Below are 15,421 nucleotides of genomic sequence, written 5' to 3'. Positions count from 1 at the left end.
CCCAAACAAAAGAGCCCTCCAAAGCCCGGCGTCAGAGGCTGGACATCTGTCGCCATTTGGGGGGGCCAGCGTGGTCATTGAAAAGAAGCAGTGACCTGTCAGCTTTGATTGATGGCTACAAACCTCCGGGCTCGACCCTTCATGTGGGAAAAGAAGTCCCGCCAAGGCAAGTCCCCTTTCACATGCTAATTCTGGGCTATAAATACAGCAGAGGAGCAGGGGAGCGGCAAAGAGCCCATCCTCGGGGACAGGAACGACCCGCTGCCCCAGTGCCTCCTTCCCGTCCCTGTTCTCCTGGCACCCAGGCTGGGCTGGATTACAATGACAGCCACAGCCACCACCGGCGGGACCCACAAGCTGGCCAGCACCAAGGAGGAGAGGAAGGTAGGTCCCCTCCGTGCTGCTGCACCCACGCCAGCCCCATAGCAGCCCCATGCGTGGCATGGGTGCTGGGGCTGTGGGCACCGCGTCTTGGAAACAGAGTTGGGAGAATTTTTCCCTCTTACTATAAAGATGCTTTCCTTGAAATTAAGCCATGTGGGTATTGTCTCTTCCTTCCTTTCTCCAGCTTAGAAAGGTTCATCTCTGTTGCATTTGGGTAAACTCTGCTTCAAACGAGTGGAAGCGAGAGAATCGAGAGCTGATACCCTGTAAAGGACAGGCTGTGACAGGAGCTGGAGATGTTGCACTCTCCATCTGTACCTTGTCCTTTCTCCCTGCTGAGCTTCGCATCACCCTGCACTGGCTTGGTGCAGGAGGTGGAGCTCGCTGTCCTCGCTGAACTGCAGCAGGAAGAGAAAGAAAAAAATGTTAACTGCAATTCTTCCTCCTCTTCTTTCCCCTGGCAGTTAAGGAAACCCCTCATTGAGCGGAAACGAAGGGAAAGGATAAATAACTGCTTGGACCAGCTTAAGGAGACTGTTGTGGGTGCATTTCACCTGGATGTAAGTGCTCATTTTTATGCTGCTTCTTGTCCTCTTGCTGGAGGGAGATCAGTCTGGAGACAGGGGAGTGTCTCTTCTTTTGAAAAACAGGGCATGGTACACATCCCTTCGCTGCCTCTAACTGCTGCACCCTTTCCTTATCAGCAGTCTAAGCTGGAAAAAGCAGACATCCTCGAAATGACGGTGAAACACCTCCAGAACATCCAGAGCAGCAAGCTGATGGGTGAGTGCCCAGTCCCCACCCTGCCAGCACAGGCAGCCACGGGGCAGAGGGGGCGGAAGGTTTAACCGCGGGCAAGTTGACAAAAGCATCTTTCAAACCTGTTGAGGCCCGGGCTGCTCCTCGGCTCCAGCTTTCTCCACTAGATGGGGAGATGGAGCCGGGCACTGGGTAACCTACGGAAGGTTTTTTGCCTTCCAGAGCTGCTGCTTGGTCTGACGTTGCTCTTGGCGGCGGGAAAACCATTCAGCTGAGCGAAAAGCCCAGTTGCCCTTAGCACCAAGCCCCCCAGGGCCCTGTGCCCTTGGAGAGCCCGGTGAATGAGGTTAAGCAGGAACATAGCGGGCAGCTTTTACTCCCTCGCCAAGTCCTCTTGTCTCCCCTCCAATGCAGCTGACTCCAAAGGGGGCCTGGAAGCCCAGCAGAGGTACAGCACCGGGTACATCCAGTGCATGCACGAGGTTCACAACCTCCTCCTCACCTGCGACTGGATGGACAAGACCCTCGGGGCACGCCTGCTCAACCACCTGCTCAAATCCTTACCCAGGTCTGGCGAAGACGCCTGCAAAGCGGCATTAAGGTCTTCAAGCCCATCTCAGCAGCCCCTCCTGATGCCAAAAAGGCCCCTGAGCCCTAAGGGGAGCACCCAGGGCACAAACCCATCCCAGGAACGCTTCTATCCAGCGGAGAACAAGGCTTCCAAAAATTCCTTCCAGCTGCCATCGATGTTGGCTTTCAACCAGGCTGATGCTGCGCCTCCCAGACAGGTCCTGCAGCCAAATTTTTCCCATAACAACCCTAGAATGGGCTCATTAGATATGTGGAGACCATGGTAAAGTGTGTTTTCAAATGTTTATCCTAACCTTAGACACTCTTACGTATGTATCTTATAGATATGTTTCTTTAAAACACTTGTGGAGCAAGTCTGTTCCTGTAGGTGTACTGGAGACCAGGGTACTTCAAGCCGAAGTAAACCTATGTGTAGCCTGCATTGTAGAAGGCTGCTATTATTTTATATTTATTTAATACATCTAAATTATTGCATAGAATCCTCTTGTGCTCTGTAGTTTATATTAATTATATAGCTTTCTTGTATTACATTCTTAAAATAATTAACTTCCTATTAATAAAAACACAAGACAACAAACAATGACCCTCTCTGGCATCAGGCTTACCTCTCACATAAGCCAGCAAGACTGCTTTGTTGGATAAAGGGGTAAAGAGACAGTCTCTTCTTCATTTTAGTTTTATTAGTATCCCTGTGCAGCTGTAGATTTCAATTCTGATTCCTGTAACAATGATGCAGCAATTAGAAAAAGAAAAAAAGAAAACCCCCCAAAACAAACAAACAAAACAAACAAACAAAAAAACCTGGAGAGATTTGGTTTGGACTTTGTAGGTTGTTTAGATATGCTGTCTGGATTGCTCACTCTGGCTGTAGTGTTCCCAGCCCTCCAAACATCCTGACAATACAGTGTCAAAAAACTACTGTGTCACTAACTAGTGAGTTACATGTATGTATATATGTTACATATAGTTATATTTAGGGATTTTTTTTGTTTGCTTCTGTAACTAAAAGCTCAAAATAAACTTTTGCCAGGTAACAACTGATATTCCTCCCAGCCTCATCCTGTCTGCTCTGGATATACAGTACTTGGGGATCTGCTTTTCTTCTTTTGCAAATGTTTTTTCTGGGTTTGGATGAAAGTGATGGTTTGGGTTTTGTCCTTGATTCTTTGTAGAAAAAGCAGTGTGCATCACAGACAAAGGCAGAATTACCTGGATCCCAGTAGTACTTAAAAAGTTAGGAAAGACATCAGGAGTTGGATTTAGCAGTCTGGATCAATGCTTTAGCTTTTAGTCATAAGGAAATTGCAGAGATTTAAGCAGAAAGCAAACTTCTCCACAAATTTGACCAAGACAACTGGGACAAATCTGCTCAGCTTGCTAGCAACATTTGGTCAGTTTTTTTCATCTCAAAGGCAGTTAAAAGTTCCTCACAGTTAAAATGAAAGAGCAAGGAGCTCTTAAACAAGCACCACGCATACTAATTAGTGGACCCGCAGTTCAGAGGGGCTCATTATGCAGTGAGATCTATTTGATGATGTGCTGAAGGAGTCAAAATTGCCACCTCCGGGGTTTTTTGTGAAGCTCTACCCTTTATCCAGCCCTCTTGAAAGGCCATTAGAAGAGGTGGCATAAAGGCTGGAGGAGAAACAACTGGCCTACACGCAGCAGGTTTCTTCAGCTGTGGGGCCAGAAGGCAGGTAAGGACACAGAACTGTGCAAATCTTACTGCAACCTCAGTTTCCACCCTCTCCCTGAAAATTAGGACTTCCCACTTTACTGACGGGAACCCCCAGAGTGATCAATAATATAGAACATGCATCCAAATCATCCCACCACAAAATCCAGATAAAGTGTGTCAGGAGTCAGCCCGAGCAAACAGCCACAGCAAAGCACACAAATACTCAAGGGCAGGGAAAGCATTCAGGAAAAGCAAATTGAGAAATCCTGGAAGAGGAATGACAGAAGACCTTCCCAGTTTGCAGTCATGCATATTGCAGAGTTTAGAGAAAGCCCTCATGCCACACAGGCTCCCATGGCTGCACTCATCAGAGGAACCTCCGCTGCCCAGCACTGGGCTCTGCACACCAGTGAGGAAGGGAAGAGGCACAGATGGGGCCTGAAGTTTTCATTTACTTCTAGATGGTGTCATTAAGGCATCTCCTGGCACTTGTGGACACTTTATTGCTGTGCTGGGAGAGGCTGTGATGAAAATATTTTCCTATGATTGGACAGCATCATCCTAAAAACATACTTTCTTCCTAAAAGCTGTAAACCCCCAGTCAAACAAATTATTAGCTATGGTTACTGTGTTGAAAAGAAATCAGTGGTAATATCTGTTTCTCACCATCTCTACTTGTTTACTCTGTGCATTTGAAAACACTTCGTGGTTGGTGAGTTTTATTATTTCCTGTTTCTAATCAGTAAGGTTGTTTTTGTTGTTTTGTTTTGTTTTTCTGTGGGTGTGGAGGGAAGGGTCATATAGCAGCTGGTGAAAGAGCTTTAAAAATAGAAAAGTAAGACTGCAATACTTGGCCAACAACCTCCAGGAACAGCTTTAGTACAAGACAAGCATTCTTCATTGCCTTCCTTTCAAACCAATGCTGACCTTTCTGCTGATCTCCCTGTCCCACATCCAACTAATGCTGTGGGAATCCTTTGCAAGTCACTAGATTTCAGTACAGAAAACATTTCTCCAGAAAGGCAGAGGGTTATTCATTGCACCTCATATACATGAATTTCAGCTATTACATGTGTTTGACAAAGGAACTTAGTATTTACTTCAAACCCATCCAGTTTTACCAAAACCAGGGCTGCACAAGAGCCAAAAATACTTCACTTTTCAAATCAGGCACCTCTCTACTGATGACACAAAACACACTTTCCCAGCTACTACCATTTTCTTCCCAGGACAATGGAAGCGCAGAGAAGCTCTGGCAGCCATCTGGCTAATGCAGCATGGATAGTACCGTCCCCCAAGGTCAGTCTTTGAAGCTGCAGAGTCCCAAACACCCTGCTGCAGGAGCAGGATCCACACAGACATTATAGACATTATTTCTACATCAGCAGTTGTGCCTCTTGGCTGCCAGGGGTGCCCAGGGCTCAGTCCTCCGTCACCCAGGGGAAGCACCTTCAAGACTGCACCACTGTTGGCAGCTGGGACTGCAATCCTCAGGCACAAGGAGGGGTGGGGATGTTGCACCCCAGGTCCTTCACTTCCATGTGTGGGTTGGAAACAGCCAAGACAAGCACCCATCAGATTCCTCAGTATGGACATGGCCAGACTGACCTGGCTGCTAGAAAGGGTCATGAGATGCATCACATCTCCCATGGGACAGGCAGGGCTGGGACAGCCTGGTGCAGAGTCAGGCTTGGTTTGTACCATGCCCAAGTGCTGCTCCAGATGCTTATTTGTGAACAGAGCATCAAAAAGCAGAGGCCAGATGTTGTGTGCATGGAGATGTGATGGAAGCTGGACCTGAGGCTCAAGACCAAGTGCCTTTAACACAAAGCAGATTTCTATAATAATGTAAACCCAGGTAGACAAAATACCCATGACTATAGCAGCTCCCTTTATATAAACTGTACTCCCAGACCAGTAAAATTCCCACTTCTTAAAAAAAAGGACCAAATCCTTCCTCATTAGGAAAGTTCAAAGGCTCATAAGTACATAAGGGAACTTATGGCCCTGCTATGCTGTGTTCTCACAGACACCCATAACCCTAGGGGCATCCAAGCATCTCTGCCTTCTCCCTCACTCCTCCTCCCACCCTAAGGGCACTGGAGCAACCTTATTCTGACCCACACAGTCCCGGCCACCCACAGAGAGCAGGCCAAATGCCTTATGGATTTAGTTGTCATGCTGAGCCCCCGCAGATCTTTACCTGAGAGGGCTGAGCACGCTGCCTACAAAGGGAACAGAAGCCAAATTTTCAGCAGACCTCTTGGAGACTTCTCATATTGGCTAAGAGGAGACTCTGGGCAGCTACTGTAACCTCTCCAGGAGCTCCTCTTAGGAGGGGCTCCTAATCCTCCACACCCATCAGCCAGTGACCTTGCAAAACCCCAAACAAAAGCAATTCTAGGGCAAAAGGTTTTCAAAATAATTTGAAACACACTACCATGGCTAGTGCTCATAGTGCTCATAGCTCTCTAGCAAAGTGCTACACTTGGGAGAGAAGTGAAAACAAACCCACCGACAGCAGAACACCAAAGACTTCACATTCCCTTTATATATATATATATTTATACATAAGTATAAGTATATGTAAATATATATATGTATGTCATTATCTCACAGCTTCCAGTGTATACATTGCTGTCTGAGTGGCAACACACTCAGATTCATCTCATTGCATTCATCAATGCAAAGTCTGTGACATTTTTCAGAGCTTTCACATACTCATGAATAATGCAGCAGAAGCTGAAGACAGCCCTGGATTGGATCTGCACTGCTGAGATATTTCATTTATAAACTGCAGCCCTGGTGAGAATGTGGCTTGTTGCCCAAGGCATCACTCAGACCTACCAGAGCCTGGGAACTCGCTCTGCTTCTGAGGTTCTCCTATGGTCCCTGCATTAGGTATCACAAATCCTATCATACTCTCGGAGTTAAATAGCACGTTAGAGCATTTTCATTAAGTTTTCTATGGCCAACACCACCAATTGACTTTCTCAACTGAGAGAACTAGCCCTCCAGAAACAACACTAAGGAGCTTTTCTTTTGGCCTGTAGGACTGTCCCAAACTGCTCTGCCAAACAGCAAACATCCTTGAGGAGATACGGGAATAATGCCTCCTCTCCAGGGTCTCCTTCTCAAGGAGAAACAACAAGGCAGAAGCTTTGTGGCTATGGGAAAGCTGACCAGCAGGGAATGGCTTTGCTGGGGAAAGAGGAAGGATGGAGAAACCACCGAGCTATCCCTTCCTTCTCTAGGAGCTTCCTAAAATCCTCTCCTCTCTCCATCTACCCCTGCGCCGCACTTGTCATCTTTGAGCCTGCCCTAACAGCAGATGTCTGCTGTAGGGTGACTTCTCACTCAAATGGGCACAACAATACAACCTTGTTCTAAACCCACAGCCTGCAGCCATGAAACTCTCTGACTAACAGGCCTAAATAGTTCAGCGGCAAATTTGTTTGCAGAGAGGAGGAACCCCGTGGCTGATCTTGCTGCCCCATCAGAAATGCTGCCCTGTGCTGTTAGGAGCCAGTTTACTGCCTTCCTAGCCTTCTAAGGGAACACTCAGCTCTTCACTGTTATCCTCCAGCCATACAGTGTATTTAAATACCCAGGACTTGGTCAGCTGGATGAAGTGAGCCAGAAGCATGCCCTACACAACCACAAAACTACAAGGTGAGGAAAAACCCTGAAGTGGCTCTGGATGGCCACTCTTCTTTGTCTCAGACAGCCAGTTGTTGGAGTATAGCTCATGACAAGGAGCATGCAACATTCTGGAACACAAGCCACATGTGAAACTGAGCTTACCAAACAGGTTAGCTTTCCCTCAGCAACTTCTCAGCATGGTCACACCATGTGTCTCTACTCCAAGCCATTTCTTTCTACTTTCTATGGTAGGTAGAAAGAGAAGGGAGAAAGAAAAATCAGTATTTCTACACAGCAGAGAAGAGCAGATGTTAAGCAGAATGGTGAAATGAGCCAGGAGAGCCATGGATGTACTCCTCAGGACAGAGAAGCTACAAGGGCAGAACATCACTGTCCAGAAGCTGGGACTTTTCTGTGTGAGAAAAACTGCTCAGGAGCAACCACATAACCTCAAACCTCTCTGCCCTCTGCCCTTCCCTAGTTAGCCTATGTGAATATTAAAGTACAAAGCCAAGCACTTTAAGATATGCACTCTTCCCACTGGAGAGTCTGTGAGAACAAGCAATCCACACAGGATAGCAATCACATCACCTCATGCGCTCCTGAAAAGTGCTGAGATGTTATTTTGATAGGTGAGATACAAGAACTATCTAGACCATTGAACATAACGAAAGCAATACCTGGACAAACAGGTTTCCCAAACCAGACATGTGGCTGTCAAAATCCTCTGGGAAAAAGAAGACCAATGCCTTCCAGTATTTCCCACAGTTTGGGACTGCACACATGAACACACACCTATCAGAAGACCTCTGTGGCTGTCCAAGGCTTTGTCCTTTCTTGTCCATAAGAACCCATGAGCAGGGAGTGCTTTCCAACACAAACCTGAGACATTAGAGGAGAACCCCAAGCTTATCTCACCCATGGCTTTGGACATGGTGCTGATTGCTCCTTGGTTTTTCAGAGCAGATGCAGCTGCAGCAGCCTAGTGTGGGGCACAGCTAAGCATGGCCCCACCAGACAGCTGCTCTTGCTCGAAGCCAACTCTCACCTCAACTTCCTCTACCTGAATTTTTTCAGTCTCCTGGCTGAGTATGATGAGTGTTTTCAGGTCAGAGATCTCTAGATGAAATACGCTAGCAAGATGCCAGGGATTGCACAGATTAAAGAGATGAGGCAGGACTTGCACCTCTCCTTATTACGAATCAATTCTCCACTCTCTTCCCAATTCCAGCACTCACCTCTTGCGAGTATGCACAAGTATATCCCTTGCTACCCCTGAACCCTTTCCCTACAGCACAGGCAGCCTCTTCCCCAGCCTTCCCACTACTCTCAGCCTTGTCTGATTCACACTCCCCAGCAGACCTGCATCACCAAACTGCCCTGTTACCACCCTGCCCTTCTGCAGGTCACTTCAGCTCTTGCTGCCTGATCCAAACTGCCCAGCCCAGCCCATGCTCAGCCTCAGCCCTGGCTGAAGTCACCCCACTGGCTGAATTGCACCTCCACTGCCAGATCAGACAATGCTTTTCCTCCTACAACCAACACAAAGGCAACACGAAAGCATGGAGTTGTGCCTGGGAAGATTGATTTGTGGCTGGGAGATGCCTTGTTTTTGCAGAGTGAGTCTGTTTCTTTCATGAGGAATTTTTTCCAGCCCTGGCATTTTATCAGCAGGGTGGGAGGCTATGCCCATATCAGAGCAGAGGGCTCTGCTCAGAATCTCTGCCTGCTGAAAGTGGTGCCTGGTCACTCTGGCATGAGGGTAGAAACATATGGGCAGAAGTGATTGGGGCAGCTGGGCAAGAAGGAGCAGGGCAGCCTTTACATGAAGTCTGACATCTTGTCTGTTCCAGCTCTTCCTCTAACAGCTGGAGGGAAGCTGGCACTGCTCTGAGCACCTCACTTATGGTGCCATACCTGGGCTGGTGGCAGCTGAAGGACAGAGCCCAAAAGCTCTGGAGGTTCTCCCAGGGGTATTCAGCATGGCTCCTGGGCAGGGCACTCAGCCCAGCAGCCAGTGGCACTGCTGGCAGTGAGGCTGGCTGGCACATCTCATATCCCAACAAAATACTTGCAACAAACAAGCCCATCACACACACACCCTCCTCCACCCCGATCTGCTCCAGCAAAAGTTCTTTTACGAGAGGGTGGCAGGAGCCTTCCCTGGGAATCCCAGAATGGCTGCAATTACTTTTCAGACTACAGGAAAAAGGAAAACCCCAGCATCTGTCCTGCTGGAGGTATCACCAGATACAAGTGGAGGAAGAAAACCATTTTGGTCATTGCCTGAAAGTTCTAATGTATAAAACAGCAATCTATGTTCTTCCTGATGGCCCATGCTGACCCTGCTGCAAAGAAGGAGTACTCAGCCCTCTCCCTGGCAGAGTGGAGCCTACAAAACACCTCAGCCCAGGCCATACTACAGTTGTAGGTAGGGACACTGGCGTGATGACCTATGGTCTCTGGAGAGTTGAACTTCAACACCCACTTGAGGTCGCCACTCACCACAGGCTCAAGGGCAGTGTCCACACTGGTAACAGCAGATAAAGGAGATCAGATGCCTGAAGCAGCTGGGTTTGGGGCTCTTACATCTATCACATATGTTGCTCAAGGATGTTATTTGTATTAGGACTCTCACCTGAGCCAAACCCTTGGACATGCTCAGAGGACCAGCTGCAAGTCTGCTGCAAGTTCAGAGCAGAACTTCTGATCTAGTTTGCACCAAAACTAACCCAGTTTCTGTGCACAAAAACTGCACTGTAACTGACACAGTGTGCAGAGAGTGAGGATAACTCGGAATTTCACTTCAAAACCTTATGACTGGTCCAAAGTGTAATGCCAGTAGAACAGGAGCCTACGATCTCTCAAGTCCCATTGGTTTTGGAGGGAAATATGGCTACTCCAGATGAAGTCTAAAGTGTTTCCATAAACTTTCGGTTTCACAGCTTTAATCCTCAAGGAGGATTTTACATACCTTTCACCTTTCATCCAGCTGTCTGTGTCTATATCCAGCTCCTGGCATGCAGATCAGAGAGGCCTCACCCAGCATGGAGACAACTCTTCTTCCCTAAACATGGGGCAGGCACTTCTCCAGCTGGGTTTGGAAAGCCAGCCCACAATTCTCCTGGGGATGAGAAAGCAAGTCTGAGCAGGAAGGGATCTGCCTGCCAAGGGCAAACCCCTCCCCAAAGCGCTGCTGGGCCAACAGTCCTGAGATGCTTTTGAGTAGCACCTACCTGTCCTCATCCAGACAGGGTCCCATGGCGAGCAGCAGAGGCTGTGTGAAAAAGGAGGTTTCTGCTCCACATCGTCTACCTCCACAGCCACTCACATGGTTGGGATGGGTCCTGAGAGGAGATAGGGAGCTGGGGGTAGGCACTGGGATGCATCCATGGCAGAGGAGCAGACATGGGCTGTGAGGTTCCCCTCAGACTGCCACCAGTGAGAGAGGACAAAATTCTCTACTTATAAAGAGTTCTGCCTGAAATCAAAGGCACTGTTTTTAGTGGCTTTTATCAGTCAAAGAGAAAATGCAGAGAGAAAAATGAAGCAGGAGAGCACATACAGAAGCTGGGTGTTTTAGAGAATGAGCAGGCTCACTCCTGCTCCCATGTGTCTCTCTACCATCCCCAGCCACAGGCCCTGAGTCTGCTCAGCTGGGATATGAACCACAATGAGGTGGATGATACCTCTTCAAAGGCAAGATGCCCACGTCCCAGTCGTGCTTACATAGCTTACACTCTTTTCAGCCTTGTTGCCTTTTCTGAGAGGCAAAGGGCTGAGTGGGAGCAGACCCTGGCCACCTCAGAGCCACAAAATGTCTGTGGCTGAATTGAGTCCCCAGCTGCCTGCACTACTGCTGGGTGCAGGGCTGAGCTGGTGGTGGTCAGCCATGCCAGGGCTGAGCTCACCATTTATTACAATTCCTTCAAACATATATGGGAAAAGCCTCTCTCAATAAATACAGGAAGGCAATACATGCTTATTTTAAGGGACACTGAAGTAGCTCAACAACTAAGACAGTTTCTATGGCTCAATACATACATCCATATGTGTGCATCTCTCTCTGTGTGCATATATACGTACATACAGGTGCATGTGCATGCGTATTTCAACAGACTTGTATACATACACATAAAGGAATATCTGTCAGACTACTTGGGAAATAGATTGATCAGAGGGCAGCAGAACATGAGGACACTACAGTCACTACACAAAGTAGTTGCTTTTCCAAGAGCCTCTCAATGTTTTTCACCAACACCACCAAGGGCAGAAGAACCAGCCCAAAGTGAAACCTGAAGCCAGAAAGCAGAGAAACAGCCACAGCCCAGGATATAAATGGAGCATAAGATGAGGAGCAAATCACCATGTCCACGCTGCCATCAGGGTTCTACTGTGGCATTTTTTGGCGTGTCCTGGCTTCCCAGGGATTGTGAAGGAGTCAGCAGTCAGGTCCTGGTGTGCCCCACATGCACAGCACAGAGACCTGGTGTAGATAGGAGATAGTGCAGACTTCATCTCAGGCTTCCAAAGATTTACTGCCCTCACAGGCAGGGTGAAATGGCTTCAAGATAATGAAGCTTGTTTGCTGTGGAGAAGCAACCTTGCCTTTTTTGGGGAAATGCTTCACAGGTGTGAGAGCAGGAAAAAGGATAAAAATGCTAATTATGTCCATGCTCTCCTCCTTCTCCAGAACCCTCAAAACCATCAGCTCCTCTTTAGCATCTTACTCTCCCTGGCCAAAAAAATCATTGCCTTGGCCATTCCTAGTGACAAAGCACAGTGTACATACATCAGATGAAGGAGATGCTGCATTCCTGTGGGGGAGATGAGGAGACAGATGGGATGAATGCTTTCCCTGCATGTCTGTGCACAGCCCAGACCCAAACCCAAACAGAAGCTGGGTGGGACTGGCAGCTCCGCAGCAGATGCCTCTCAAAGTGCAAGTTAAGGTGGCAAAACCCATCAGCCAAAAGGGTTGCCTGCAAACAGCCCAACACAGGGCTGGATAAGGGCTCCCTGCATACAGGAGAGAGCTCTTCAGAGAGAGCTCATCTCCAGCTGTGGGTGCTGAAATATCTGGCTCTGGGGCACTCTCAAAAGAAACCCTCAGCCACTAAGGTGAGCGTGGGTCCACAGTGAATTCCCTGAAGAAAACTGCACCCCAAGTGATGCGAAGCCCACACATTCCTACCTTCCAGATATGAGCAGGGGTTGGCCAGGCCTTACCCATAACACACTGAACACTGGCTTAAGAACCCCCCTCTCCATTTCAAGCGGTGACAGAGCAGGGACATCTGCAGTATTGGCTGCCAATAACTGATATGCACCCAGCTCCTCTCACCTGCACTTTCCAGTTTTTCTGGTGCAACTAAACTGGCAAAACTCCCCACCACAGCAAAATCCACCGAGGGGATCAACACATCAGAAAAGCCAGCTTCATTTATGTGGCACTTTTATGCTGGTATAACTGGTAAGGATTTTGCAGCCAAGCAACATAATTGAAACCAACCAACCAACCAAACCTTTGCCACCAATGTCCTGCACTGACCAGACTTGAAAGTACAAGGCTGTTTGATCCCCAGGTCCTCTGCAAAGCACTACAAACCATGTTTCAGCTGCCCATGGGAAGCTCCCAGGTTCAGGCAGAAATGTGGAAGCAGCTGAATGGTGAAGGTCCTTTGGCTGAGGGTGAATGGTAAAAAATGCTGTAGGCAGCTGAAACAGAGAAGTCTTAGGCATGCAGCTTTGGTCATCACTACTCAGACACTGATGTATTTCACCTGTGGCCTGGAGAACCTCCAAGCTGTGGGAGTTATGCATGCAGGGGATTTTGGTGTCTAACAGCCAGGTTAGTGTCAGGAATTTTCCCTGTTTGCATCATTACTTGAAATACCTGTCAGGATGTCAGACCCTGGGAATCATTTTGGCTGAGAGCAGAAGCCCACCTAACAGCATCCTATCTCTGATGGGCCAGGGAAAGGAGTGAGCATGGAGCTCTTATTCCACAGCTCATCACTTTTTTTTTTTTTTTTTTTTAATGGTTTCCATTTGCAGATTGCCTCATTAGGATCTCTATATACTGAAATCATGATTAAGTGGGGCCAAAAAAGATTATGGAGACTTGAATTTCACAGAGCTAGAGTTGAGGTTCCTATTTTAAGTCCAATCAGATTTAGGGCTGTCAGTCAAAGAGTCACATTTGCCTTCAGAGACTGCTGTGCTCAGAGGCATTTCCTGATGCTGGGCACCCTGGCTTAGCTGCCCATGGGTGGGTGGGAGCTGCCAGAACAGCAGCTCCAATGTGTCAGGTACCCAGTAGCTCACTGCTTCTCTCAGGGGAATATACAAAAGTATTTTCCTCCATCTCATTTCCCAAGCAATGGTGCAGCCTGGAAATGAAGGAGATACCTTGCAGAAGAGCCTCCCCCAAGCAATCTTTGCCATCTCGGTCTCTGCTGCAGCATTTCTCCAGGTGTCCCTCCACTTCTAGCAGCCCACTAGCCAGGACACCTGACAAGGTGAGTGCCTGTATTTTGTTTCTGTGAACTCCACTCTCTCCAGGGCAGGTTTCATTAGCAGGAAAGAAGGAGAAGAAGGGTGAGCCCAAACACAAGGCCCCTCTGTGTGGGTTCTGCAGGAAGGGGGAGCTCTGTCTGGGGCAGCTTCGAATAGGCACAGAGCAACTAAAGTAGAGATCTACCCTACACTTCTCCTCTCCTCCAGTTGCTTTGCCAAAGCTTTTTCAATTACTTTTATTATTTTCCCCAAGGGAATAAAAAGATTAAGGCATGAGTAAGAAAAACAGAGGCATCTGCAGTCTGGCTCCAGCGCGGGGGCCAGCCCAGGCTCCCACCTGCACTGAGGGGATGCTTTGATGCTTCCAGCATGTGGAAACTCCCATTTTGACTCCCAGGGACCATTTTCTCCAGGAATTTAGCCACATCTTGTGCTCCCATCATGTTACCCTCCTTGGCAGATATGGCCCCTGACTGTATCTCACCTTATCTGCCTGGGGACTGTAAGCTCTTCTCAGCTCACAGCAGCAGTGGCTATTGACAGGGAAGAAAGGCTGTTTTCAGAGTTGGCATTCCATCTGTCCCACTCCTTCTCCAGTCCAGCTGAATTTGGGATTCTGATCTGGTCCACTATCAGCACAACAAAGCCCCTTACCAGATCTATGGCTCCCCAGCTGCCTACAACTCAGCCCATGAGGAACCTTTACTTGATTTCCAGGTGGTTTCTCCATTTGCATTACACTAACACAGATTTGCAAAAAAGGACCTGAAGTGTCTTCTGGAGGAAGCCAGGGAAGGAGAAACTCCAGGCCAGTCTCTTTGAAGGACCTCCTTTCATATGTAAATTTTTCATGGCTGACCACCAAACCTGTTTTGGGAGGCCAGAAATAGTACACATACAACACAGCTGTGAGAAAACACACGTGGGAATGACTGCTGTCAACGAAGCCCTCCCCATATGGGTTTGTGCTCCACTTAGGAACAACCTGCTCTGAGCAACCTCACATCCCAAACCTGGAGCACAGGAGTCAGAAATGTCAAGTGCAGCCAGAGCCTGCTGAAGTCCTGACCACAGGCAGCACCTTTCAAACTGAGAACAGAGGAGTCAGCCAGGCTGTAGAACCCTTTATTCCAGCTCCCTGGAGCTGGAGAGCCCTGGTGTGGGCAGGGTTTGCAGCACCTCCCTGCTGGTGTCTGAGAGCAGAATGCAGCAAGGGGCTCATCAACAGCAGTGACTGGTGGGGAACATCCCGACAGGGAGGGCATTCCAGTGCTGTACAACAATCTGCATGTACAGAAATACAATATTCATAAGAATACACCAGGGACTCACCCAGCTGGAGGAGACATGGCAGCTCCTGCAATTGCAGCTGACATCCAAGGGCCAGGGTGCCAGCTAACACCTGCCTTCTGCTTGTACACTGCCACAGTACCACAGTTGCTGCATGGCCCCCACAGCCCAGCCTGCCTGGAAGGTAAATATACCCAGGATAATATAACCTGAAACTGCTGGGCAGCCAGGGCAAACACTTCCTGCAGCTGAGGAGCTCTGAAAAGGAAGGGCATGCCTGCAGGGATTATACCAGTGCAGCCCAGGTTCTCTGGGAGGCAGCTATGAAACCACTGATGCCCACAGATGATTTTGTCTCCAAAAGTTGCATCTCTTCCTTTTTCCCTTCAACACAGGGTGTTATTTGCAAAAGCCTAGTGAAACCCTGAAGTCACACTTGAATGAGCTCTAGGAAACAATCCCACAGCTGACAGCTTGGCTGCATGCACTGACTGCAAGAGAAACGCATGCCCCCAAAACCTGAGCAAACCCAAATTTCAGAGCAGGTGAGATGCTCTG

General features: G+C 48.4%; 1 protein-coding gene across 1 annotated transcript; it reads left to right on the top strand.

The window, feature by feature from the left end:
• The first annotated feature begins 321 nt into the window (after positions 1-321).
• Positions 322-2,000, top strand: LOC103527349 (transcription cofactor HES-6). Its single transcript, XM_030456461.1, has 4 exons — positions 322-384; positions 849-944; positions 1,089-1,167; positions 1,558-2,000. Exons 1-4 carry the CDS (start codon positions 322-324, stop codon positions 1,998-2,000), a joined length of 681 nt encoding a protein of 226 aa, XP_030312321.1.
• Positions 2,001-15,421: the final 13,421 nt, after the last annotated feature.

The sequence above is a fragment of the Calypte anna genome, chromosome 9 (assembly GCF_003957555.1).
Source record: "Calypte anna isolate BGI_N300 chromosome 9, bCalAnn1_v1.p, whole genome shotgun sequence".
In the NCBI taxonomy this organism is placed as follows: domain Eukaryota; kingdom Metazoa; phylum Chordata; class Aves; order Apodiformes; family Trochilidae; genus Calypte; species Calypte anna.
The sequence above is the reverse complement of the archived record's forward strand: the minus strand, read 5'-3'. Positions and strand labels throughout refer to the sequence as shown.

What these genes read in the sequence shown, in the direction of transcription:
- LOC103527349 (XM_030456461.1), top strand. Translation starts at nt 322, where the DNA reads ATGACAGCCACAGCCACCACCGGCGGGACCCACAAGCTGGCCAGCACC. An exon ending in TGGGTGCATTTCACCTGGAT is followed by an intron (nt 945 to 1,088) that starts GTAAGTGCTCAT and finishes TTTCCTTATCAG; the next exon opens with CAGTCTAAGCTGGAAAAAGC. An exon ending in CCAGAGCAGCAAGCTGATGG is followed by an intron (nt 1,168 to 1,557) that starts GTGAGTGCCCAG and finishes CCTCCAATGCAG; the next exon opens with CTGACTCCAAAGGGGGCCTG.